Here is a 27,775-nt window from a genome sequence, read left to right as displayed (position 1 = left end):
TGTGTTGTTTTGTAGACTTTCTGTTAGTCCTGCAGACTAGAGCTGCCTGCTGCTGCCCGTTTTGTTACTTACTGTGGGTATTCCTTATAACCATCCAGCACAAACTGTGCTCTGCAGACGCTTTCATCTAAAGGGCAGATGAAACCACCAAAGCCTCATTCTTTGGCAGTGATGCTTGTGTCAACTTCACGCTCAAAGGTCTTCGAGCAGTTGGTGACTGGTGTTAACACACTGATTGACCAAGCTATCTCCTTGCTATAGCCTTCCTTGGGCCTATTTTAGATGCAATTAGCCAGGATGTGTATGCTCTGCTCGTAGTCCTACATTCTTGGCACTTCCTTTGCATTGAATGATCAGAAGATGACTCCTGGCTGGGTTAGCGTTCTGTCATTTTAGTAATTTTAATTGGGTCTTGAAGCTTCGTTGGAATTATTGATGTTAAAAGATGAGCCTGATCTTTTCTTTAATCTCTGCTACTAGGTCATACCCAGCAGAATTGCACTGAGCTATAAATATAGTGTGAATCTTCTGGAAAGGCTGCATATACAGTAATTACAATGCTTAGGTGTTAACTAATGCAGAACATGAAGCTTTTATCAAGATTTTTTGTACTGAGCCAGACAATTGTTTATATATACAAGGAAGCACTGTCTTGAAGTGGTCTTATATTAGCTGCTCTCCTGCCTTTCAATAACTCCTGACAAAAAATGACTTGTGATGTCCTTTCTGACCTCTTCTCTTGTATCAATTCTATGTTCCAAGTGCTAACTTTAAGCCTCAAATCCTCATTCCTCCTTGAAGAGATTTCGTTTATCATCTAGCACTGCCCTGAGCTGACAGTTGTCACTGATGGCTTCTTTCGTGATAGTATGTTTATATCACCATGTACAGTTGGGAGGAGAGAAACAAAAAAGAGCTGATAAAAAATAATAATAATACTTTGTTGTTGCTGCACATAGGGCTTTTATTTTATTTTATTTTTGCATTTTTTGTTTGTTTGTTCTTTTTTTTTTTTTTTTTTGTGGTTAAGTCAAACCAATTGAGCCTTATCAACTGTTGTTTTCCTATCAGAATTGTAGACACCTGAGATACAAAAGCCATGTGCTATTTCATCATGATGAACAGCCTTATACAAGTGGCTCAGTCGGGAAGATAGATAATATTTAGAAGTTTTAGTAATTCCATTGCTGTATTTTTAATTCCAAAGCTAAATCTGGAGCCCATTAGTGTTTGTCACCTGATCAAAGTGAGCACTGCTTTGACCAAGGTTGAACCAAGTTTTTTTTCCAGAGGTCTCCTCTTTGTAACATTCTTTTCTTTTCTAACATCTGATGCATCATTGTTTGCCTTTGTCCCTTGTTTGTTTGTTTTGTGGTGTTTGTTTTTTTAATTTTTAACCAGAGGCTCCCTGCTTGCATTGTGCTTGTTTAAAGTATGAATTTCATCCTAAAATCTAAAACTTCTATGAATTTTCTTATTGTCCAAGTTAAAAAACACCGCTACTTATAGACTAATCAAGCTTTTCAATCTCATAATTCTTTGATATAAAATATCAAATATATCGAATATAATTTGATGAATGTATATAATTCATCATATGTAATTCTACATATGGTACGTATAAAACTGTTTTTTAACCTTTAATATTATTTTTAACAAAAGCACGATCCCGTCTATTTATCTACCACCTGCAGCTCCGGTGCTGTGACAAGCTGACTGTGTCCCAAACAGCGCTGCTGGAGACATTCGAGCGGCTTAGTTATAAACTGGTAATTGTGTGTACTTCTGCACATGAGAGCAGGGATGGATTAGATCGGTGTATGCCTCGTTGGCTAAGGTCCAGCCAGCAGCTGAAGCCAAACCAGAGCTGGAATGCTTTTGTTTCAACCAAAACTTAAATTTAATTCAGTCTGCTTTTACGAAGGTGTTTTATGAAGAGGCATTTCTGTCCTCAGCAGGGCTCAAACTTTCTCCTGCATTTTTTGCAGATGAAACGAGTGGGTCCCATCTCCGGAGTGCTTCCCTTGGAAGGCAGAGAGATAAAATACGGCAGGGCTACAACTGGTAAAATACACAGTGACAGATTCAGCGTTGTGTTGTGAAGAAATTCGAGCTGATGACTGCACGCGTGGCATGCTCTGCACAGATAAACGTTAGCAGTGCTGAGGTGGATGTGCTGTGTAGTCCTCAGCCAGCAAGATTTCCGAAAGAAAGAACAGGCACGTGTCCCCTTCTGGTTCATTAGGATAAGGCTTGTTTTGCTTTGCGCGGGGGGGAGACTGGAGCAGAACACCGCCTGCTTTGATGTCTGCTCGAGTCCTGCCGCTGGGATGAGATGGAAAGCATCGTGCAGCAGGAGCAAGCAGCTGCTCGCATTTACACCGGACACCCACAAAGGGCTGAGAAGCCTTTGCCTTTGAATTGACATCACGTTCACGCTGGCAGCGCTGAGATGCTCAGTGCCTTATTTACTCATGAGAGCAGGGAAGGAAAAAAAAAAAAGACTGCTGAGTGATTTACCAGCTTTATCTCGGCTGCACAAGAATCACTGCTGCTAACAGGAGCTGCAGTGTGCTTGATCCCTCTGTACCGAGGGAACAAAGGGCCTGGAAATCTGCCAGATCTCAAAAGGTGTCCTCAGCTGGCAGCAATCTCTTTTGCAGCCATCAATGGAGCAAGCTCATAAAAATCCTCTCAGACTGCCTAAATCCTTCTGGTAGCAAGCTATGGTTATGCAGCCCCGGCAGGTGAACTGAGGGGTGATACATGGTGTGACCGTGAGGCACCGTGATCGGAAACCTGTGGCAGGAAGAAAGGCTGGAGGGTGGCAGTGCAGGAAAATGGAGCTGGGGGGTCACTGTGGGGTACCAGAGGGAACTTCTTGGCCAACAACAGAATCCTGCTGGCATTTGGGGATGCCTGAGGGTGGGTTCCCTCTCCTCCTGTGACATTGGTGTTCATTGCAGATAGTGGAGGTGTCTTTGGGTTGCCACGTCTCATAATTCATCCTCCGGTGAAGGAACCTAGCTCAGTGTTGCTGCTGCCAGAACTGCAGCTACCTGTGCCCCATCAGCAGCGAGTGGTTTGTACTCGATGCTATATCCTGCCAAAATCTGAGTGATTCCTCATTTATTCATAAAATGCACTCTTATCTTTTCTTGGCTTATGAATTTATGTTGGTGCTGCCAGCTGCATTTTCTTCTTACCTGTCTGCTGGGCAATTTGACTTAATGCACTCATCAAGGAGGCTCTGTACTGATGCCTTCAGGCCTGATTCACAGGCTAAGTAAAAGCTGGTGCAGCACAAGCGCTAACAAATTTACACATTTCATTTCAATTTGATTCAAAATTTGATGTAGTTTTATCTAGAAGTAACACTCTCCAGTCCTCAGCTTTGCTTTCTCCCTGCGGCTCACGATCCCCAGCTGTCTGTCCCAAAGCCCCAGGGTCATTTCTTGCATTGTGAAGCAACCACAGTTCTACCTGCTGCACCTCCCCGCCTCGGCATGGTGTGCAATCAGTTGTTACACATGCCGCTGTTCCCAGCTCCTTTTTCATTTACCATTTATGCATATCATCCCCTAAATCATTTTCCTCTGCTGACTTCAAATCTAATTCTCCGCCACTTTCTGCAGATACAGCAGCTATTTTTAATTTTTGCATCCTGATCTGCTTTTGCAAGCATCTAATTTTAGCTTCGCATTTAATATGATCAGGTTCCCTTGGAGCTCTCCGTTGCTCTAGGGCGAGTCGCTGCACTACGCATGTTAATCCTTCTGCTGGAATCTGTCATTTTCTGCTTCTGCAGGTTTATTTTTCCCCTTTTCAGCACTGAAAATACCGTATTTCACTATTACCTTTTTGAGCCGCTAGACGGTACTCGTTTTCAGGTTTCTTAGGATTTTCTTTTAAAACACATTTTTCAGATCAAAGCAGTCATTTTCTGCTTTTACACTGGCTCTCTCAGCACAAAATGTTGTAGTTGCTTCCCACAGCAGTCACAGCAATATGGGAATTGTGCTCTCAAGTTTCACTTCATGGTTTCCACAATAACTGGAGAACACTTACTCTGTGTCACCCCTTGTCCTAGGGGCTGAGATGGCACACACCTTTTTCCACAGAGGGGTCCCCATGGCCTGGAAGGTCTTGGGGTTTTGTTTGTTTGTGTATTCTCTTACATCGTTCTGATCTTCAGGTGGATCAGTTGGCATCAGTTGCGTGGCATTAGTGGCCTGCTGAGGTCTCTGCCTGCAGGGGAGGACCTAATGTTTGGTGTCCAGCAAAGGAAAAAAAGACTGGGCAAACAATGACAGGCACACACTGGCTAGCTGAAGAAACCCTTTTTTTTTTTTTTTTTTTTTTTTCTGGTGCTGTGCAATGCCCTATTCTGAGCACAGCAAGAGGAGTCTGTAATGCCATCAGATCCAAACTGTGCTATTCTTTAACAAGACACCATGGAACAGTGCACCTTGGAAGCTGCCCCCCATTCAAGGACCCAGCACTGCTCCCAAGGTCCTCACTGACACAGTGTGCTTGTGTTTACACCTCAGAAACAGCCTGCAATTAAACTGAGCTTTTCACATTGATGCTTGGTGAACTGGCCAGCAAAGAAGAGATCCCAAGTTGGAAACAGAAGAGGGAAAAAGGAAGTAATATGCTAATAATGGGTCCAAAGCAGAAAATAATAAAAAAGTAAAGAAAGGAGAGAGAGAAAAAAAAAAAAAAAAAGGAAGCAACAGATATCAAGCTGTAAAAGCTCAGGGCTGTACTCCTGGCTTTCAGAGGTTCCCAGCAGTGCCTGTAGCATACAAGGCAACATCAATACAGAATACCGGCAACGACCCCAGGCACAGCACCGGCAGCACGAGAGGTGCCAGTGTTGGGGAAGATTCAGCAGCTGCAGAAATAAACATAGGACTGGTAGGGTCTCTTGCCAGAATATCACGAGTGCAGGTAGATCAAGCAGTTATGGTTAGAGAAGAATATCATGCATGCCAGTGGAGGAGATAAGGGTGATTATTTTTAGCTTTAGTTTCCACAGAGACTGTGCATCAAAAGTAATGAGGAAGGACTGGCAGGCACTGGCGCCTGTGAGGCTTGCACTCACCTCCATGAAGAGCATCTCCAGGATGAAGCTAGACCAGGATGTAAATCTGAGAAATGCATTGCTAAATCAAAGAAGCCAAAGGGCACGTATTCTAATCTTGCCCTGAGGCCCTGAAAGCTCTTAATCAAGGAAATAATAATTTCATTTTGATCTTTCTTGACCAACTGTCTTTAGATGTGGCTGAAGTGTGCTCTGCACAACCCTGCTGGAAATAGAGGAGGGCTGCTGGAAACCCCCCAAATTTCTGCTTTCTTCTTCAAAAGACCATGAACCTGTTCTTCCAGGTGCAGCACAGTTATTCGTATGGATCTACAGCAAGTGCAGCAGGCCTTTGGGCTGGAGTGACAGAGCTTGTATCTGCCATGCATCAGTGCTGGTGCCTCCAAACGGGCAGGACTTTGAAGGATTGGGGCTTCCTGCTGCTTTATTTTGCTAAGAGGTAAGCTCAGGTTGCTTTAACTCAGCGATAAAGCTTCCAGGTCAGTGTTGGGCAGGATCTCTGCAGGAACACCTAACAGCATGAACTGATTTGGCCCTAGCTAAAATTCCATGAGGAAATCCCTGAGACCATCCACCTTTGTCCTGACTTACCTGTCAGAGCAGCACCAAAATACTGGCATGAAACATCTGTCACCTCGGTTCGTCATCGATCTTCTAAGATGCATGATACCTCACACCAAGCACAGCAGTGATGGGGAGGGATGAGAAGGAGCAAGGTACCAGCTGCAGCCTTGCTGTTCCTATGTACGGGCTGGAGCAGGATTGTTCCAGAAATGATCCAGCCTGCTCCACCACAACATGATCCTGTAATGAGATAATTCCTACTTGATAAATCTACATTGCTATGGTGTCCTACAACCCTTTTTCTCACTCCTTCCAATATTTTTAATATTTTTTTCTCAAATTTACTTGTGCTTTCTGCCTTTCTTCTGCAACCTCTTTCCCTTCTCCTCTCTCTTGGCTGGCAGCCCTTTGGCATCGGTGCTGCACCGCACACACCTGCTATGTGTGTATATATCTGTGTGCGGATATATATAGAAATATATACTCAAATAAATACATTAAAGGGACAATTCCCTGCGTCGTGGCCCTGTTGCCAGCCCCGCAGGCTGCCGAGCCGCTGGGGGTCAGTGTTGCTCCGCTCAAGCTGCGCTCCCCGGCCCTGGGTCAGGGTCGGGCACGGGCTCCAGACAGCAGCCCCTGGGCAAAAAGCCACGGGGAGGAGGTTCCTGGGGGATCAGGAGTGGTGCCAGGCTGCAGCAGGAAGAAATATTGGGGAAAGCCTAAGGGGAAGGGGAGGGATGGAGCCCGCTCTCCAGCGGTGTGTTTTGGGGTGTTGTGGGTGCTTGGGGCCTGGTCCCGCACCGGTCACAGCGATGCTGTGGGAGCACGAAAATCAGGCTGGCACTGGGGGTACTGGGGGTACTGGGACCTCCCCAGCTCCCTGGAACAGCCTTCACAAGCTGGGGTGTTGGTGTGTCAGCTCATTTTCACCTGGGTACACAGAGTCCCTCTGGCAAGGCCATCGGATATCATGGGGTGCCATGGGGTGCCGCAGGGTGCTGCGGGGTGCCATGGGGTGCTTTGGGGTGCTGGATGCCCAGGCAGGGCTGAGACAGGCAGATCCTGCACAAACACAGCCCTGCTGCCCTGTTGGAATATCCCCCACCAGTAACCATGGGGTGGAACTGGAGATAAGACGCAACTGCAAGACTGGGCCGAGTTTGGTACCAGAGAGCTGCAACACGATGGCATCCTTGAATAACAGCCAGACACTCACTGAGGCTCGTGTTTGTCATCTTTGATCCCCTGGCCAGGCCCGTGCTCTTCTACCTGGCTGCTCAGAAGCACATCTCACATCTTCCAGACGCAGAATGACCCCAAAGGCAGGTCCCAGGAAGCAGCCTGCAGACCACAGAGCACCGGCAGAGGTGCCTGTTCTCCTCCTGGGATCTGAGCAAGCAGCAGCAGAGCCGAGCTGGCCTCCACGCGCTGCTTGCTGCTGATCTGCAGCTTCCTCAGGCCCGGGTGCAGCAGCACAGACCCGCCCCATCTGAGCACCCTGGGCTGAGGCGCTGCTGATCTGCCTTGGTGTGTCTGGCGTGGAGGCATCGGTATCTGATCGAGGCAGCCAGAGAGAGCTGCTCTTAGGGTGCAGCTCATCTGATCGATTCCAGACAGACGACTGATTTGCAATGAGATAAATAACCCCCAAAGTGCCTTTGTCTCCCCGGTGACTACACGGGGAGCTTGCAGCAACTAGCTCAGATCAAGCACGTCCCAGATGCTGGCACCTCTCAGCTGGAGCCTTGCAAAGGGCCTGCTCTGCTTGCAGATCTCAGGCTAGCGATAAACACAGCAGACCTGGGACACGTGCAGTGTGCAGTTGTGGTCGCTTGCGTATTTCCATTATGGTGTTGCAATCTGGGTCTCATCAGCAGCTAGATACTTTGCTCAAGAGGAGGATTGTCCCCCCTGCCTGACCACCACCTTGTCTGAGGGGGTCCCAGCCCCATCTGCTCCTAGCGAGCAGTCACGGAGTGGCAGCTGCCTGGGCAGACATTCTCCATCTCTGCAGCTGAAACTGTTCTCCTGTGTAGGTCCCTGAACAAATACAGTATCAGCACTTTTTTATTCCGTGATAAAAATGAAGTTACATGGCCAGAAGCTGAGACTTATGATGTTTACTGCAGGTGCTAATTGGTATTGCTAGCAACATGAAAGCAGAGCATTTATGCAGTAGAAGTGTATTTGCTTTGGAGAAAAGAACCAAAACCACAGCAATATGTTCACACAAACTGCAGGGGGGAACTAGGCCCAGTGAGGAAGAGTGACCTGTGCTCTTTCGTAATCCCTCTTGAAACTTCCGTAGCAACTTTAATACAAAGCTACCGTGTGGAGACACAACAATCAAACACTGCCACAGAACTCACACTGCTTTGTGTAAACTTTGGATAAAATTAATGTGTGATGTGTGACAAGCAGCTGGAGGTCAGGAACTGGTGCCCTCAGCCACCCTGCTTGAACCGTCAGACACCTTTCTTTCTCTTAAGAGTCTCAGCTCATCAGTGCCATCACTATAAAATACGTGGCACTGAAATTCACACCTTGTAAACTATATGCACAGAGACTAGTAGAGTTATTGAAGACTAGAGAAGCTGTTCACATCATCTAGTCTGGCCTTCTCCAGCACACAGAAGCTGGTTTTGACTTCTGAAGTCTTCAAATGATGGAAAAGTCCCACGGTCTTATCTAATTGTTCCAATAATTAAATGCTTTTATTGTTTAGAGCCTACTGTAATCCTTGCTCCCAGTCCATCTAGTGGCAGTTTTCAACACTGAATCTGTGTTCTCAAAGACACTTCTGAATGAAAAAAAGAACAAAAGCTGGTTTAACAATAAGATGAGGTTTCTAATATTTAAAGCTGTACTGCAGAGCTCAGTATCTTTCACATATTCATACAAATAATAAGTGTACATCTAGGCCAGTCAGTACTATCTTCGCTGCTTTTGCTCTACAAAAGAGACTAAAATGAATTGCTGGGCTTCAGCTTGGTGAGATGTGAGGCTGTTCTTGATTCCTTCAGTGGGAAAAAAAAGTCAATAGCAGTAGGGGCAGCTGATATTGTGCTGCTTTTCCATCAAGCTGATGCTCAAATAAAGCCATGTTCTTTGATTTCGTAGATTCTGAGCAAGGAGTACCTGGAAGTAGTTTTGGCGTGGCCAAAGTAAGATGAAGATCAGGATGAAGAATTAGACAAAGCTGAAGGTCAGCACCGCACCTATTGAACTAATTGTGAGTCAGGAAGCATGTAATAGGGTCAGCACATTGTTGCCCCATACAGCAAATTGTGTGGAATTTGCGAGGGGACGTATTTTTAAGGAACCTGTTGCCCAAAAGTCTGAATGCACCAGCCAGGCTCACCTCCGCTGGATGGAGGCATCCTGGGCAGTTCTAGCTCTTAGATCTGGCAGCTCACAGATCAGCGCTGCCTCTTCATAGAGCTGTCTGTTGCTCAGAAGCTAGAGTATGCGAGCACCCCCACCAGGGTATCTGCTTCTCACCCAGATGTTGGCCAGCTGTGGGAGACTGCGGCACCAGCAGCGTTGGCCGTGACCATGAGTTTGCTTACACGAATGTTCACAGCATGCTGTGGCACCATGTTACGCTGTTGTTGGCTTTTTTTTTTTTTTTTTTTTTTTTCCTGAGAAGGAAGGAAGGAAGGAAGTTTGCGTAGTTCAGCAGCAGGAACAGCAGTAAACAAAGATGAGTTTTTGTCCATCTCCTTCCAAGTTTCCTGGCTGAAACGACAGCCTGTTTCTGCCTCCTCTTTAAAAAGGGGTAATTATCTCCTAATCACAGAAGTGGAATGAGAGAAATTGAGGGGGATTTCATCTAGCTTCCCTAGAGAAAAGCCAGGAAAATAAACTTTAAAAAAATATGAGAACAATGCAGTTAACTTCTTCAGGTAACGAAGATCTAGGTGCCAGCTGTGCCTGTGGGTACCTTTATGTCGCAGTGACAAAGAGATCAGAGTTACAGCAGAGCTACCAGCTACTGCAGAACTGAGGACAAAGACTTTTGTCCTTATCAGCATGGTGAGGAGAGCTTTAAACCAGGAGAGATGAAGCAAGGGGAGAGTTGTAGTGACCTGAGATGCTTCATGGAAATTCCTCCAGCAAGTGCATGCAGCCAAGGAAATGCCTACAGCTGTGAAGAAAGACCTGGGGGTCCTGGGGGACAACAAGTTGACCATGAGCCAGCAAATGCACAATCATAGAATCAGTAAGGTTGGGAAAGACCTCCAAGATTGTCTGGTGCAACCATAACGTGCCCTTGTGGCCAAGAAGGCCAATGGTGTCCTGGGGTGCATTAGGAAGAGCACTGCCAGAAGGTCAAGGGAGGTGATCCTTCCCCTCTCCTCAGCCCTGGTGAGGCCTCACCTAGAACATTATGTCCAGCTCTGGGCTCCCCAGTACAAGAGGGACATGGAGCTCCTGGAGGGAGTCCAGAGAAGGGCTACCAAAGCGGTGAATGGACTGGAGCATCCCTCACATGAGGAAAGGCTGAGGGAGCTGGGCCTCTTCAGCCCAAAGAGGAGAAGGCTCAGGGGGATTCTGATCAATCTGTATAAGTATGTGAGGGGAGGGGGTCAAAAGGACGGGGCCAGACTCTTCTCAGTGATGCCTAGCAATAGGATGAGAGGCAACAGGCACAAACACGGGAAGTTTGTTCTGAACATGAGGAAAAATTTCCTTACTGTGAGGGTGACTGATCACTGGCACAGGTTTCCCAGAGAGGTTGGGGAGTCTCCTTCCCCAGAGTTGTTCAAAAGCCATCTGGACACAGCCCTGGGTAATATGCTGCGGGGGAGGCTGGACCAGATGATCTCCAGAGGTCCCTCCCAACCTCAGCCATTCCACGATTCTGCGATTCTGTGGCTTACAGCAAATGAACACACACAATGGTGGGTTGGAGCTCTGAAAATGTGACAAGCCCTGTTGGTGCTGGAAGGTCAAACAGCGCTATAACAACCACCACAGCCACAGCAAACTGATAACGTGTTCAGAGACCATAAATCACTCTTTCCTATCTCTATCATTGTGCTCATGACACGCTGGGTTTCTGATTGCGCAATGAAATGTCATTTGACTCAAGATGTTTGGTGCTTGTAAGAAAAGCTGTTCCCGAGCCAAACCACTCCTTCAGGGTGCAGACAAGGGTTGCAGCACTGTGAAGGGTGGTTTTGTGAAGCGTAGGATCCTCAGTGAAATTACCCTGGGCCTCCCCACCCAGGTCCTCTGTTGTATGACAAAAAACAATATGCGTGACAGAATCTTAACTTACTGTCCCTGCTAAATTTAAACCAAAAATTGTCTTTTACCACCTAGCTGAGATCAGTCCCTTGTTGCCAAAACACCTTTTTCTCATCAGAAAAGAAAAGAATCCAAGACACTGAGTATTAAGTCATCATTTATAATTAATTTTCTTACAATTAAAATAATTTTCTGAAATCTTGCAGAGTTTGCTTGTTTTATATCAGGTTTTTAGACAGCACTTACATTATACATGATCACACTTGGAAAAGATTATTTCACCACATGTGTTTGCTGTAATTATTCTTTTGAGTGTGTTCCACTTGATTCTGTAAAACTCTGAATATGCCAGAGGAAATACCAAAGGTGAAGATATTGAATGCCACTAGTGTTACAAAAGATAAATAAGCTAAAAATGTTGACATGACAGCCTGAGATACCATGACAGGTTGTGGGTTGTCTCCACTCCAAAACTGCTTTCAAGCTCTGTTCTTTCCTACAGCAAGACAGGATGGGGAGGAAGGGATGAAATAAAATACTGAATGAAAAGAAAATATTTTTAGCTGTTACCAGCAAACTTTTCAACTCTAATCTGCTTTTCACCCCTTCTGCTGTTCAGACTCAGCAGGGACAGGAGAAGCAATCCAGCCTCACACTCGATGCAGCTGTGCTCCTGGCCCCATTCAGCAGGTCCATGTGTGTGCTGCCTGCCCTGAAGAGCACCTGGCCATGGTGGCCTGGGGGCAGAGAGCTCATCCAGGAGGGAGCTGCCAGCAGCTACAGCCCAGGGAGCAGCAGATGCTTCTGTCCATGACAGTGCTTTCATTTTTTCTTCTTGCCCTTTCATGTCCACCCCTTCTCAAGAAGTAAGCAACTCCTCTGCAACAACCAGGGTCTGTTTTTGCACTTGGAGAAGCAAGGTTTGCATTTCCCCTAGCTCCTAGACCATGATCATTGCCCTGATTGTCACTGCACCTTCCCATCTCTCCCAGTCTTACCAGCACATGCCAAAATAAGTCCAGCTTCATCCTGCCTTTGAGCCCACAGCAGTGGCCACCCAATGTTTTGCAGCTGAGATAGATAAAGAGCTTTCAGGCTGGTGTAACAAAAATGCAGCATTCATTGTGGAGAAGAGGTCAGCATCTGCCTTTGGGGGCTGGTGTGGGTAACCCCCTGTCTGCAGATTCCTATTTCTGCTTTTGTACTTTCACCCCATCCTGGCCTGGTGTTTGTGATGGCCCTGCTGAGGGCTTGGCAGCTGTGGTTGGTTCTTTCTTTGTCTCTGTGGTTGGCTCTTTCCTCTTCTCTGAAGTCTCTTTTTTGCTTGGTGCCTCTGCTCTGCCTGTGTCTTGGCCACCGCTGTTGCTTGGCCACCACTGCTTGGCACCTGATGTTACCTGCATGGCCAGAGTGGGCTGAAGGGGCTCACTGCTCTTCTTCCACCTCCGGGCCCCCGACCAGGTATTGAATTCATAGATTTTGCCAGTGACTTGCAAGGGAGAAAAGACAAGGAGTTAAAATCATGAGCACTTTAGCAGATTACGACATGACAGCTCTCCTCACGATGAGGCTGAAAAGGAAAACATGAAACACCTGGAAAACCAGACGAGTTTGGGAAGGCAGCCCTGAAATCTGCATTTCTGCAAGTGTGGTGCCCTGGAAGTTGTGGAGGCTGCTCAGCGGGGATGCTTTTCCATTAATACAAAAACTGGCTCTGCGCTTCAGAGAATAGGAATATTCAAAACAGGACCTTGTTATCATCCTAACCCTCTATCCGAATTACTGTGGGTTATTGTGGTCAGTGTAACAAACCCATACATAGCCCTTAGTTGTTATGACTTACTCTCCCCAAATTCGTGCCTGTGGCTATGCTGGGAAAGGCCACTGTGTATGTGTGTGCCTATTTTTTCAAGAGGAGTTGCTTACTTGGTATAGCAAAACCTGCTAGGATCACAATACACTGCGTATGCCTTCCAGACCACGTCAGGTCATCTAGGGTGACACGAGGTTCAGAGATCTGGGATTCCCCACGGGTTTGAGCTGTACGCATTGTGTCACTGTTTTAACAAACTGATTTCCTCCCAGCCTGCTGTGAGTACAGTGAAATGAAATGCACTTTCTGTTTGTGCATGGGTATGCCTCCCTCAGATACACAAAATATTGTTAAGTTTTGTTTGTCTAGCACACGTTGCTACCTCTCCTTACTACAAAGATTTTTGGCCCTCTTCAGATTTTATGAGTAATTTCTACTTGGACACTAAAAGCAGATCTCTCCTCCCTCAGTTCATTCACTATCCAGAGAGAGGTGGAAAAATGCCCATCCATCCGGCGTGATTGCCTCACGGTCTGAGTTACTGTCTCTTGCTAAACAGACAGAATCAGGATCTGCAGTGGCACTGCTTGTAATTAAACGCCATTAATACGAGACAAACAAGACTATTGAGGCCTGGAAAGAAACGGTGGTTACGTGTTACTACATGTTACAGTTTGTATCAGAATTAATGGTTTCTGACACATGAACACAATTTGAGCAATTAGAGATGAAACTGGATCCCTTCACGTGGTATTTTTTCAAGGCAGGCATGTTAAAGCAGCCCAGATCGGGCAGCAGTCCCTGACCAGCCCTCCTGACCATATTCAACAGATGATATGCTGGGAATTATCAGATTTCATCTCTGAACTGCCAGCGCTCAATCCCCTATGGTTTGGGACAAGCCATGGAGGGGAGAGGGAGGAGTGAGGAGCCCACAATTCTCTCCTGACCCCACAAAGCCGTGTTACATCTTAGTGCCTATGGCATGTACAACGCAGGTGCTGTGGCTCTGGGGGGCAGTTTGGGTGGGCTCAGCTGGCCATAAGCCTGGTGTGGTTGGGTCTGCTGAGGAAGGGAACCGCCAGGTGCCCAGCTCTTGCAGTGGCCTAGAGAATATCCACGTTTAACATCTAACAAAGCCCGTTACACAGGCAAAAAGCAGGGACTTCTGGATGTCCCTCCAGAACCTCTTTATAAATAGCAGGTGGGCTTGGACTTGGCCCAAACCATCCTCAGGCAGCCTTGTGGATGAACTTCATTGCACAGTAGGGGCCCGTTTGTTCACCCAAATTCTACTGAAGTCCCTGTGCCTAGTGTTTCCTATTAGCTCACAGCCTCTAAGAGCCCAGAGACAGCTAATAAGAAACACGAGGTACAAACACTTGGGTGGAAATTTGGCTAGATGAATCCAAGCCTCAAACAAGGCCAACTTTTTTTTTTTTTTTTTTTTTTTTTCCTGGATAATTTGAGATCTATTGTTTCAGACCTATTTTCAGACGTATTTGTTGAAGACCTATTTTGACCGAGTGTTTTCCACATTCTACCAACCCTTCCTCTCCATGTGGGCCCTCAGCCACCACAGCTGTATCTGAAAGCAGAATGGTCTTCTCTGTCCTTCCCAGCAAGAGATGCTCAAGCCTCAGATAAATAGCAGCGATGTGCTGTTCCTGCCTGGAGGAGGTTTGTGCAGGTGCCAGTAGCTCACCCACCCACCCTGCATCCAGAGAGAGGTTTTGGAGACAGACTCAGCACCCCTGCGGCTACATTAACCCGCTGGCCATTTCCCATGCACGGGGAGGTGAAACCACGTAGCCGTGACAGCAACAGGGCAGGAGGCTGGGAGCAAATTCCTCCTCGTCTCTCACCTCCTAGCACCAGCTCCTCACACTCAGGGTTAGCAGAGCAGCAGTGAATAATCTGACCGGTGGATGTGCGTGTATTCTACCATTAGAAATGTTACTAGGGCACTGTCTTGATTTTCACTATCTGTGAAATATAGCTCCTGCTCTCCTTGGAAACAGCAAATCTGAAATACGAAAAGCAAATGTCAAACCATATTTAAGTCAACTAATCCAGTTTGTTTCCGGCCAAATATTCATATTCACTGTTAATTGCTTTTTATTACCTGGGTCTCTGGCTTCTCCATCAAAGACAGTGTTTAGCCTTGTCATTTTCTGTGAAGGGAGACAAAACGTGGAACGAATCCTGTGAATTAGTTAAGCAAGAAGGAGAAGCAGTGACTTGGAAATGCTGACCTACATGGATGGAGGCGGATTTGTATGACCTGTATAGTGCATTCCTGTAGTCTGAGTTTAATCAAAACTGGCAACAAAGGCCATTTGTGGTGTAGGGTGTTGCTGCTAGATGTTCAAAGGAGAATTAATAAGGTCTAACATGCAAAATACCCCCACGTGTGTAAACCACAAGAGCTTCACCTCCACCCAGAGGAGGCTTGGGAATCCCCTCTCCAAAGAACTTGGGGAGGGAGAGAGCACACTGCAGCCTTTATGCCATTATGGCTATGAAAAAGGAAGGAGCCCCTAGATGTGGTATCTGGGAGAAAAATTAAAATAATAATAATAGTAATAGTAATAGTAATAATAATAATAATAATAATAATAATAATCTATTACAGTGGAAATAACTATGATCATACCACATGATGGGGGTCAAAACTAAACTTTTGTTTTGCTCTGAGGCTGGCAGTACTCACCAAAACCACTTCTTTCTTGGGTTTCTTCTTTCCTACAAGAAAGAAAATGCACATTGTAAAGAATCAGATTTTTTTGGACATTGATTATAGATATTAAAGTCAAGTTTCTCCCCCAAAAATAGAGATTCTTAGTTCTCAGCTTCTCAGACAACTTAAGTGAGTCTTAATTCTTTTCAAAGGGTGATCCCTAACACTATTTGAAAGGCAAACATCTTCATAATGGTTTGGAGTGGCGATTCACAGTTGCCAATGACAAATTAAAAGTTGAGCCTTGAAAAGTCTTGTTCCTTCAGTCATGAATAAATAACAATGGTTTCTTAAAACATCCTTCATAAATGTTATGAACAGATGTAGAAATTCAAATGTATTCATTATTGAAACTTATTCACACATTTGCTCAGTGAATAATTCCTTTTATGCATGCCACTGCACTGCACACTGGCACAACCAGAGTCTTCTTCAGGGGTGAGATGCCCCCACCCAGGCACCCAGCCAGCACAGGTCTGTGCACCACATACCACCTCTTCAAGGCGTGTTTTGAGGACCTGGGTGTTGTAGGGGCCTTGGACTGGCTATCTACTAGCAAACAAGTTTCACTTTGGGGGATATTTGAATTACAAATGTAGATTTTTCCCAAGAATGTTTGTACTTACTAAGCTTGTGCACTCAAACATGCATTTGGAGACAAAACAGGGAAGTGCTGCAGATCCAGTCAAGTCATATTCAGATTGAAGAACAGTTTGGTTATGTGTGAATTTACCACACTATTAACTCATCCCACATGCAAACAAACACAGCGGCAGTGCCACAGGCATCTCGACAGCATGGATTTGTGGATGATACCCAACTAGTTGCTATGATTTCTTCTTGTTCACTCCTTGCTGGTTTGTTTAACGTCCTTCCTTCAGAGGAAGCCACCAATGGGCTTTATGGCCAGACCTGCAATGCTCTGAAATGTTGCAGATGGGCCTGAACCTGAGCATCAATGGGAACCTGTTCTGTCTGACCTTTGCTGCCCAGCATTTGGGAACCAGTTTTTCAGAAAGCACCAAGCAACCATTTTTTGGAAGCTGGCCAATGCTGAAAAGTCTCAGATTGGGCAACCAAGAGAACAGCTAGTTTTGCTGGGGTTTGTTAGTCACGTGTTGTTGTGGTGTTTTCTTTTTCAAGCTGGGCAATACTGATTGAGAAAAGGCACGCCATGCTTGTCAGGGGAATGCTAATGGGATTAGAAGGAAGACTGCTTAAAGAACACCTGGCTTTGTGTATGTAACTTACGCCTCTGCTAAGTTATACAAACACCTTTACAAGCACCAATACTTGAATATAAATCTTCAGGAGTATGTGATGAAATCAGGGCAGCAAATGAAAGGGATCAGAGAACAGGGAATTACAGTGGAGAGGACTCTCGAAGGTGCTTTGGAGCGATAAGATTTTTTTTAACAGATAGCATATGAAATGCATGTGAAAAATACTGTAATTTTTTAGCATCCACGCCAGAATAGCAGGCTACTCTAAACTTGGGTTTACCTAGTAGTTAATAGATCTGAGGACCAAAAGGACCATCTCATGGGCTGGCATCCCATTATCAGCCAGGGTGTTTGATCAGAGTAAGTCTGTACTGGGCCAAATGTATTTGTCTAGAAATGGATTTACAAATTTTACACAGAACAGCAAACACAGTGTTGTTGAGAGGTATTAAAATATAGAAAAGAGGTACGCACCTGGAGCATTTATCCTGTAATGAAAAAAAAAAAAAAAAAGATTAAGAAGTGCAGTTAGCAAATGTCATGCTTATGCCTACATAAAAGTATCATGCTTCATGCTCTTCCACTTGGCAAGAAGGATGAGTTTCCTTGAGTTCTGAGATTTGCTTGATTTGTTTGTTTTATGCTTTCCTTTCACTAAATGCCTGCATCATTTAACACTGCTCCCAAACAGGAAAACAGCCCTGAGCATTGTGCTAGCACATCTCCAGGAAGGGATGATAGTAAAAAGATACAGACTTATTGATGATAGCATTATGGATTTATGTAATCTGGAAAAATGTATTTTCAGACATTCTCATCTTGTTCCATCCTTGGAGGAAGGTCAATTTTTTTGATCTGCGGTGCTCAGATAATACTTTTTAAAACATTTGAAAGATTGTAAAGGTATTTGAAAATATAAAAATTGCTTTTTAATGGAAGAGCCTGCTCCCAATGAATCACTTGCCCTATTAATAAATAATAACAATGGCCGAGCTATATGCTTCTAGATTCATTTGTCATTTTTATCATGAATTGCTAAACTCCTTGCACACACCATTTGAATTATAATCACAGTCATATATTACTTCTTTACATTTTCTACAATTTCTAAATTTAACTTCAAATCCTGAGAATATTTACAGAAATCCTTTTTAAAGCCCAGCCCGCTGACAGAGCTGCTTATCTTTGCTTTTGTGACAATGTCAGTTTATAGGCACTCGGACTCCCAGCAGCAATGTCTCCCCACACTGAACCAGAGCTGTTCCCAGGTGCTTCCATGGCTTTTGCCAAAAAAGAGTGCTTAGAGGTTCCATGAGGCTTTATGGGCCAGAGCCTTGCAGCAGGCCTGGGTAACACTGCAGGAAATCTGCAGAAGCTTTGCCAGAACACAGAATTTGGCGTTAGCGCCAACGTTTGGAAAGATCTCAGAGCTCCTAGGCTGAGAGGGAGGAATATGCAAGTGGTATCTGCCTGGATGGCAGCGCCCTTGCAGTGGGCAGTGGGGACATTTGTGTTTTTGCTCAGCACAGTCAGGCACGGATTCCAACAGGGCCTTACAAGCTTAGCTGCTGTTAGAGGTCATGACTGTTAATTCCACTGTGACCTTTAGCTAATGCTGAAGTATTAGCAAATCCATGAAGAAAAAAAAAATCCATGGACATTTTTCCTTCATTTCTTAACAACAAATATTGCTGTAGCCCGTAATTGCATTTACTACAGCAGAGGGCATACCGCCATAAAGCATTCAAAGCACAGATTTTGTTACGGCTGAAAAGGCTGAGCTCTCCCTGCCCGTGCCAGGGGCTCCCTGGCATGACACCCGGGAGGACTCACAGAGGAGCGCCGTCTGCCTTGTGCGCCGGAGGGCAGTGGGTGCGGAGCCACGTGGCCAGCAGGAGCCCCAGGTACCCCAGCAGTCCCAGGAGCAGCAGACCGCCGAGGGTGATGATGAAGGGCACGTACCACGCTGAGTCGGAGTAGAGATTTTCCTTCCTCGTCACCAGAGTAAAGCCAGGCTTTTAAAACAAGATAGGAAAACGTTTCTCAACGCTGCATTCTTGTCAGGTTACCGACACCGACGGCACCGTTCATCTGGCTGAACTTCTGCACCCAGGCACCTGGCCCAAGCTTGCCCCAGGGCTCTGCAGATGATCGGCAGAGGAAGATAGCGTCTGCTGGAGAAGTGATTCACCCCACGTACCTCTCTGCTGGCTGCCGAAGCAGCTCAGATGGCTGAGATAGGCCACCGAGATCCTGGGCAACCAAAGGCAGGTGAAACGGAGCCCACCCACAATGCAAAAGCTGGTTCCAGATGGTGTTTCAATGTCTGATATTAAAATAGGCGTGCCATGGTGGGGTTGAAAAGCCTCAGATTGCCTGAGAAGCTGCGAGTGCACTGTTGGAGGGTTTGGAAGTTCAGGGAATACTGCCATTACCGAGATAATGGCTTCTTGTTACCTAAGGCAAAACTGGAAGTAGGTCATCTGCACTGCAGCGATCATTCGGCCCCCTTCATAAAAGCAGTTGAACCCTGAGGAATTAGGTTATTGTATAAAATAAATGAAACTTATTTTTTTTCCCTGTGATTCGCTCCAGAAGGGAAAACCACACTTCCTGAGCAGTCGTGATCTCCCACATCTTCTGTGTGCCATGAGACACAGCTCTGAGCTGGCAGGTCACTAGCAGCTCATTCATTAGGGTCCCGTCATGAAACTGTCTTTATATGAATTAGAAATGACTTGATTGCTCTACCTGGGTCAATACATGGTGTGGTTCTATTCATTTCAATCATCTACCAACGTTTTTATTAAATTTTCTGTAAGACATTTATAATCACATTGTGTATGAAGTTCAGTAAGGGTATCTATTTGTTTTCCACCTCGGGACACCTTTGAAGTAACTTATTTAGCCTTGCAAAAATTGACAGGTAGCTGGAGTGGGTAATATCAGTCACTATTAAAAGGAGACGTTTAAAGTGAAGAGCTGTCAGTGTCCATTGCCAGTCAGTTGTGCTGGGCACATCAAATCCTTACACAAAGGCTAAAGTAATCTTAAGATCACCACCACCACTCCATCCTCTTTGGGACTGAAGTCACGAGTGGCTTTTTGGAACGGGGCTTCCTGTCAGTGCACTACCAGCATTACAGCATCCCAGGTTGCTACACTGAACCCAGGTAATGAGCAGTGATGGGAGAAGGTGCTGAAATGGAAGTGCTCTTCTGGAAAACAGTCTGAAAAGGGGAGGCTGATATCTCTGGGCAGGCAGATTAACACTGAGGTATGTCGTCTGTACTGTCTGTGGTTGTAGTAAAGCATGGGAAAAAAAAAAAAAAAAAAAACACGGAATAAGTCTCGTTATTCAGCTTAACTTTTCATTCCTTCATCAAGCAGGGGGGAGGAGAAGGCTGTGAAAAAGCCATTTATTCCTTCCAAACAGAGCATTAGATGATAATTGGGTTATTAATCAGTCTGCAAGTCTGGATTTAAGCACTTTCATAGCAAAGCTTCCGGACTTGCACGTGCTGTTTGGAAGATCCCCTGACTGGCTCAGTTACTAGCCTACCCTGGCACATTTGGGCAGTTTTACAATAAACAACTCTTTTACCCCTTCAATATCCTAATATTTTTCTTCCTGCATGCAATGGAGAAAGGCTAATGCCATCTGCAGGCAGGAAGAAAATGCATGGACTTTGGATGATGAAGATATGATGAGACAAGGGATGAAGGCAGCGATCAGCACAAGGATGGAGGCAGGCTGCTCTGCACCCACCAGGTTGTGCTGCTCCAGCAGGCAGGAGGAAAACAAGCTCTGCTTGTGTCCTGCAGCACCCTGAGGGAAATTGGCTCCAGAGCAAAACCATTGAGCCAGAGCTTGCCTGGCATGGATGTGCCAAGGAGCTGGCTATGTCAGTGGGATGCAGGTGCACAGCTCCACAGGCTGATCAGGGTGCGAGGCCAGGTCCCAGACTGTCTGCCAAAAGCTTTGCAGGCTTCCTCCGCTCAGCTATGGACCACCATGTGGACAGGGAGCTCTGGAAATACCCATCCCACCCACCTGGCTTTGCCCGTCTGAAACCTGCTGAGAACTCGGGATGTTCACAACTGCTTCAGTTCCTGACAGGCAACTTGAACTTTTACACGAGGGTGACCAAGGAATGGAAAAATGGCCTTTGCAAAAGATAACGATTTCTTGTTGTCATTGTTGTTGCCTATTTTGACTTTGGTAGGCACTGAGTAATTCATCCCACTGCTAAAGAAGCAAACAGAAGTACAAGGACGCTGGAGTAATGAAAAGCAAAAATAAATAAATAAATGAAAGAAAAAGGAGGCTGAGCAAAATGCATGAGGTAATTTTAAGGTTCCAGGCAAAGGTTAACCCCTACACTTTCCTTATTAATAAAGCTGCCAAAATCCTTAACTTTCCAGTTACATGGTAATGGCAGAGTGCCTGGTGCTTGGATACTCACCCTTTTCATTTTAGAAACTAAAATACAAAACAGATGTTACAAATCTTTACCAAGAATCTTTCCTGACACCGAGCATATCTACAACCAGTGGCTTCAATGTAAGAACACAAGGCTCAACACTTCCCAAAACTAGACCCACTGTTGGTTTTTGCTTTCCTTTTGCATACATCTACCCTCTTTTCTTCATTCCCATGGCAATTAGCCCATAAAAGAACTCCAGAATTGAGCATAAATTTGAGTGAACTTACCGTGGTGGTAATGGCAGTTGTTGGGTTTGGGATAACCCTGATGCTTAAGGACACTGTACCAGTTTTAACTAGGTGTGTAGCTTTGTCCCTGGCAGATAGTAAATTGTCATCTGTTATATAGACACGCAGCCTGTAAATCCAGCTTTTATCAAGTCCGCTGTCATAGTCAAACCTAGATGCAAGAATCAGCCGAGATGTGTTGGAGCCAGCACTTGGTGAAAAGGTGAAATGATTGTTCACATTGCCTGCAAGTGATAACAGTGAATAAATAAATAAATGAAGACAAAAAAAAAAAAAAAAAAAAGGAAGAAAAGTGAAAAACAATCCCACATTAAAATAAATGCACGAAGCAAACAAAAAGAGCAGTTTCTGTTGATGAGTTTTTATGGATCATTTTACACCTGTGTGGTGTAAAAGCACCAGATGTACTTTGGTTTTGCTTTTGTTGCCCTGTAGAGCTCCAGAGTTGAGGTGACATTGAAGGCCATGTCCACCATCCAACATATAATCGACCACGGGCTCTGTCTCCAAGGCACAGAGCACATCTGTGTAGGCAAACCTTTGAGCCTTCACTCCATAGGGCCCATACACAGTGCACTGGGCAAGGTCCTGGGTTCCTCAGCAATGCCCAGGATCTCTCTGGAAATGTACTGCTTGGCACAGACCAAAATCATGCCAGCAACCACACTTAAAGTTTCAGCAGCGTGTGTCAATAACCTCAGCAACAACAACAAATGAAATTTCCCCAAGAGAGAGTGTTTCCTTCTTTATGAAGCCAAATGTCAGTCCATACTGTAACAGTTCTCCAGATGCAGTTGATTATTAGGTTCAAGCCTAATATATTTTTATAATGTGGTTTTAATGCAAAGGGCATGGAATTAGGACATGCAGGTTTGCTCAGTTACTTACCATCATCTGATTATCATCACCTAAGGGTGAGGTATGCAGAGTAACAAAAGCCACCACAGTTTCTCAAGATTCACTCAACTATAATTGGAAGTTAAATTTGACCATGAAGATCTTTCTAGCTCATTCTACTAAAGTCCTTCTCAATTATGCAGTCCGTTGCCAATTAATTAATGTGGTAGGCAATCCAAACTTGCAAGGGCATCATTCTAGGTGGCAGCATCCATAGCCAACTTATAGAAACATCTCTTTTGGTAAGCAGCAAAATAATGACATGTGAAACTTGGGGATCACAATTAACTCTCCGTGAGAAGTAGCACTTAAACCGTGCTAGACTTCTATTTACAAATAAAACTGAACCATGTGTTTAAGAATTTGTGTGCTGCTCCCAGCTCACATGTTATGACACAGTACCTTCTTTAATGAAGTAACGGAAAGACCTGGGATCAGAATCGCGATCTTGACATTGAATCCTGAAGCCATTTATATTGGTCCCAGCTGATAAACTGACTGGGATTTGAGATGCATAGAAATTGGGTGAACAAACTGGTTCTTCATCATTTACGTCTAAAACATTCACAGTTACCTGAAAGAAAAGAGTAATAGCTAGCTGAATTTCCTCTACTGTGCTGAAACAGAATTTTATTAACTTCAGAAGCTATTTCACTTTGCCCCTTTTGCTCTTCTGGTCAACAGCAGTTGAAGAGCCATGACCCTCCTTTCCACACTGGATTCTACCAGAAAATGCCTGTGATCATTTGACCTTCGCTTCTTGTGATTGGAAATCTTTTGTTACAGTTTCCTTAACTTGAAGCATGTTCCAAAACCACAGGGATTTCAATCTGATGTGGCTGATCATTTGAATTACCTGAAGTGTGTCATAGTAAGAATGAGAATTAATAATAGTACCAGACATTCATTAAACTTCCTTTCAAATGTCTCAAATTGCTTCACAGACATTAGTTGGGCTTCTTAGCATAGTTAATAATAATTCAGAATATGATCCATGAAAGGAAGGAAGACTCCTTATAGACTGACCATGCCAGTATGAGAGAAATGCTGGTAATGGCCTTTCTAAACCCCCTCTGACTCACCCCATAAAAACACAACTCTGATGGACTGCAACACAATTCTTATGTTACACTGAGCATTTTGTAGTGAAAAAAGGTCACATGTAAAATCATAAGTATGTCTGAGCGCCATAGGGGCACTAGATGAAGTCCAAAAAAGACTCAGTACTAGGCATGGATACAGTTAGGCTCTGCTACTTGGCCTCAAGACTCTTTCCTTTTTCTGTTTTCTGGTACATATGTAGCCATAAGGAATACCTTAAATTGGCTAGGGCACAGAAAACAATTTTATTTATCTGGAAGACAAGGAAGAAAGACTTAAAGAAAAAAAAGAATTAAAAATAAAAAAATATTTCTTTAATCCATTTTGTAAGAAACGAATCAAGACAGTAAGCACCATCTCTTTCACCTGACCAATTTACAGTCCTGTGCAGGACTTACCTTTTACAGACCAAAAGTGGTTTGCCCAACATCTTACTGCTCTTGTCAAGAACAAGAGAGAAAAACATAGATAAAGGGGGAGAAGTAGACTGGATTTACTCACAGATGCTGTTGCAGTCTTCTCCTGGTCTGAGGCCTGCACTGTGAAAAGGTGTTTCTGAGTTGTTTCATAGTCTAATCTAGCCAAAATCTTCACATCTCCATTAGTTGGGCTGATCCAGAATATATTTGTGTAATCTCTGGTGCCTCCTCCAGCTACAATGGAGTAAGTGATGACACTGGGTGGCCAGTCTGCATCGCTGGCATGCACTTCTCCAATTCTGGATCCAACTAAGAGGAAGAAAACCCATATTTCACTAACATTTTAAGCATAGAGGAAAAGGAAGTACAGATTGCTTGTTCCTGCAGAAGCTTGATGAAACCATAACTACACATTTGTTTTAGAGTATTTTTCACCCCAAAGAAGTAAAACATAATTGTAAGAAATACCAGTTTACAGTGTTGTGTTATGGCTCCCCCACGTATAGGCTTGCCTACTAGCAATAAATACCAGAATGCAAGGAGTCCGTAGAGAAACACAGCAAAAGTGCTCTGGTGGCAAGAGCCACCCAAGAGCCATGCACTGACACACAAATTACTGCCTTGCAGCAGCCCAAGCACTAGACTCTTTGTCCTCCCTCAGAAATAATCGCTGCTCCTCCTTCTGGGGTGTTTAAAGGGAGGTTTGAATCACCTCTGCATGGAGCATTTATGAAGCAAGCTACAAATGACAGTGCTGTAAACTGTGGGAACTACATTGGGACTGTGCACACCCATCTCTGCAGACTTGATTCAGCCTTGATTCAGCTGGGCTCAGGTCTTGCCAGCTCAGCCAAATTGCTGAGCAACCACTGTGTGTCTCCTGCTCCTCCCGTAGCCCTCCTTGTTTTCCTGTTTTACAGGAGCCAGCGCTGTCAGTGTCCCTCTGCCAGGCAGACCTCCCCTGGGAGCTGGTCACCCTCAGCCTCCCCAGTGTCCCCAGCTCCGTCCCAGGCCGCACATCCCCACACCAGCTGCATTTCCACCACATTCTTCAGTGACCAACGATGGCTTCTTCAGAGGGCACGCAGGAGTGATTTGTGCAGGCCTGCAGACCCTTAGCAGGATCCCCCTGACCAGGGGAGGAAGAAAACAGAGCTAAGGGTTAGGGCTGGAGATTTGGGCCTGCTCCTTGGCCCATGATAAGGGAGAGGAGGTTGTGGACAGGACAGCAGGGCTGCTTGAAATATGCTTTTTTTCCTGTCCCCCCAGGGCACTAAAACACCACAGAGCCCCACAGGTCTGCTGACCACAGGCACAGCTGCCTTTACCCGTGCTTTGAGCCTGTGCTGGCCGTAATCATTTGGTGTGTTCAAGCAGACACTAAGTTATCTAAGCCTGCTGTGTGATGCAGTTGCACATCTTCCTTGTTGGTTGGCCATTGGGACAGGTTTCTGAGTAATACCAGCCCGGGGCAGTGGTGGACGTGCTGCTGTTCAGAAGGGCCTGGCAGGCTGGAGCAATAGGTCAACAGGCCTTAAGGAGCTCGGCACAGACAAATGTAGATCCTACCCCTGGACCAAAACAAGCCCGTGCACCAACACAGGCTGGGACTGACCAAGCAGGACCCCAGGCCCTGGTGGACAAGTTATTCATGAGCTACCACATGCTGGGCTGCATTAATGAGTGTGTTACCAAGATGTGGTGAAAAGTGACCACTCCCTCTCCTCAGCACTCATAAAGCCACAACTGGAGACCTGAGACCAGTTTGGGGCCCCAGGTAGGAGAGACACTAACAAACTGGAGTAAAGCCAGGGGGGATTAAGACAGCATGGAGCAGAGCCCAGAAGGCAGGAGGAGAGGCTGGTGGCACTGGGGTTGTGCAGGCCAGAGGAGGAACAGTGAAAGTGGAATTTAGTTGCTGTACCCCACTACCTAAAAGTCAGGCACAGGGAAGACAGAGATTCACCGTTCTCAGGAGGGAACCATGAAAGAACAGGGAAAGGACACAGGTGGCAACATATGAAATTCCAAATGTGTACAAAGAAAAATTATCTGGAATGAAAGTTGGTCAGCTGAAGCAAGGGCTTAGAGAGGCTGTGGTATCTCCACTGTTGGAAATTTTCGAAACTCGACTGGATGAGGCCCTGAGCAACATGGCCTAATTGTGAAACTGGCCCCAGTTTGAGCAGGAGTTGGACTTGAGACCTCCAGAGGTCCTTTCCAACTTCAGTTTTTCTGTTACCATGGAAAGTCCAGAATGAGGATCAAGATTTATCCAGTTTATATCCAACAGATGTCAGATTGTATTCTCAGCCTACAGAAGGAAGCCAATGCATCAGGTCAGATGAGGGAGAAGATGAAGCTGGGGAAGATGCCATTCCTGTGCCGACCCCTCTGCATGCCAAACAGTACAGCACAGAGTAGGCTGGTGGTCACATCTGGCATATGAGGACTACCAAGAAGGAAAGATGCTGCCCCACAAACTTAAAATGCAGGGCTCATCAAGGAGCAGGAAGGGCACTGAGGTGGGAGTCAAGCACATGAACCTTTTCGAATTCAGTTGCAACAGATTTAAGGCCACGTTTGCAGCAATTGGTCCTGGGCTGTTGTAGGAATGGACAGGACCTTGTCTCCAGCATGAGGAGCTGCACTGGCTGGTGAAGCACGTGCTCCTCATCCAAGCATCCCTATCCCACCCCACATCCAGGACACCTGCTGCACCTGAGGTGAGCTGGGTCTGAAGGGACAGTGAAGTGACAGTCTCACACCATCTCTGGGACAAGGCTCTCTCATCTGTGCCATGGTCTACAGTGTTGTTGTTTTTTTATACCATCATGATCCCTCCAAAAGGCTAATTTAGCAAGAGCAGAAAGACAGTCTAAAACAAGAAATCTGAGTTCAGTTCCTGGCTCTGTCACAGATTTCTTGTGCAATTGCTGAATTTGTCTGTGTCTCAGTTTCCATCTGCACAATTGGAGTTCTTGCCAGTTTTGTCTATTTAGGGTTACTAGGTGGTGTACTGTGAGACCCCAGTCAAAGTAGAACTTTGAGGCGTTCTCCTTATTCAAAAAAATGAAAATACATTTGGAGCAAAAATATATTTGTCAGCATGACAACACTATTTCTATCATGTAGGTGCTACTTACTGTACCTTTAGTAGTTTCTCGAACATTAAATTCATATGATAAACTATCGAAGACTGGGAAAAAATCATTCACTGGCTTTATCCTGATGTAAATGTAAATGATGTCTGGAAATATAACAGAAGATTAAATCATAGTTAAGTATGGCTGTGAAATTTTCTCATGCATATATTCAAAATACATATGGTATTCCTCTCTCCATGCTGTTACAGCACAGGAAAATATCAAAAAAGTGTAAAAGGGATACTTGCTTGAGTAGTGAGGAGAGGCAATATCTCGCACTCTGACAGTCAAAGAATAAACTTCAACTCCTAGATTAGCTGGGTTTTCTAAATCAATACTTCCAGTCATCTAAATTAAAAAGAAACACAATTGTATTTACACTTTACACATAAAGTCACAATACACATGATGGCAATTAGTTTTTTCAGCATTCTGTAAGTGTGGTCTCCCTCTTGACTATGTAGAATTGCCCTGCAGGAGTAATACAGGCTATAAATCAATTACAGGATTGAATTTCAGGCTTTTTCTTTACGTTCACGATTTGGTGTCTCTTGGCAATTCAAAACGCTTTCCTTCTGCCAACAAAATATCTTCCTCTTAAGTGCAGGAAGTTGTATCGTTTGAAGGATAAGGTCTTGGCCTCTTACCTAGTTAGTTCAAAGTGTATCTAATGAGCTGGCTATTTGCTGTGCCCTTTGTTGGCTCAGTAGGAATCTGTGATTGCTAAATAGCAATAGTTACTCCTTCAGCTCATGCCTGCAGACCTGTATTATAGGT

General features: G+C 45.2%; 1 protein-coding gene across 1 annotated transcript in view; it reads right to left on the bottom strand.

The window, feature by feature from the left end:
• Window positions 1–11,068: 11,068 nt before the first annotated feature.
• The window catches only part of CDHR3 (cadherin related family member 3), a 33,452-nt gene continuing 16,745 nt past the window's right edge, over window positions 11,069–27,775 (bottom strand). The window contains exons 10-19 of the mRNA XM_021275346.4: window positions 27,247–27,346; window positions 27,004–27,102; window positions 23,935–24,161; window positions 22,735–22,906; window positions 21,415–21,659; window positions 18,534–18,715; window positions 17,175–17,188; window positions 15,451–15,482; window positions 14,863–14,911; window positions 11,069–12,413 (exon numbers count right to left, since the gene is read on the bottom strand). Of these exons, the coding sequence (XP_021131021.4) occupies window positions 12,112–12,413; window positions 14,863–14,911; window positions 15,451–15,482; window positions 17,175–17,188; window positions 18,534–18,715; window positions 21,415–21,659; window positions 22,735–22,906; window positions 23,935–24,161; window positions 27,004–27,102; window positions 27,247–27,346 (1,422 nt within the window). The 3' untranslated portion in view covers window positions 11,069–12,111. The remainder of the gene's footprint in view (window positions 12,414–14,862; window positions 14,912–15,450; window positions 15,483–17,174; window positions 17,189–18,533; window positions 18,716–21,414; window positions 21,660–22,734; window positions 22,907–23,934; window positions 24,162–27,003; window positions 27,103–27,246; window positions 27,347–27,775) is intronic.

This window comes from Anas platyrhynchos, chromosome 1, assembly GCF_047663525.1.
Source record: "Anas platyrhynchos isolate ZD024472 breed Pekin duck chromosome 1, IASCAAS_PekinDuck_T2T, whole genome shotgun sequence".
NCBI classification, from domain to species: domain Eukaryota; kingdom Metazoa; phylum Chordata; class Aves; order Anseriformes; family Anatidae; genus Anas; species Anas platyrhynchos.
This window is presented reverse-complemented; position numbering and strand designations above follow the sequence as displayed.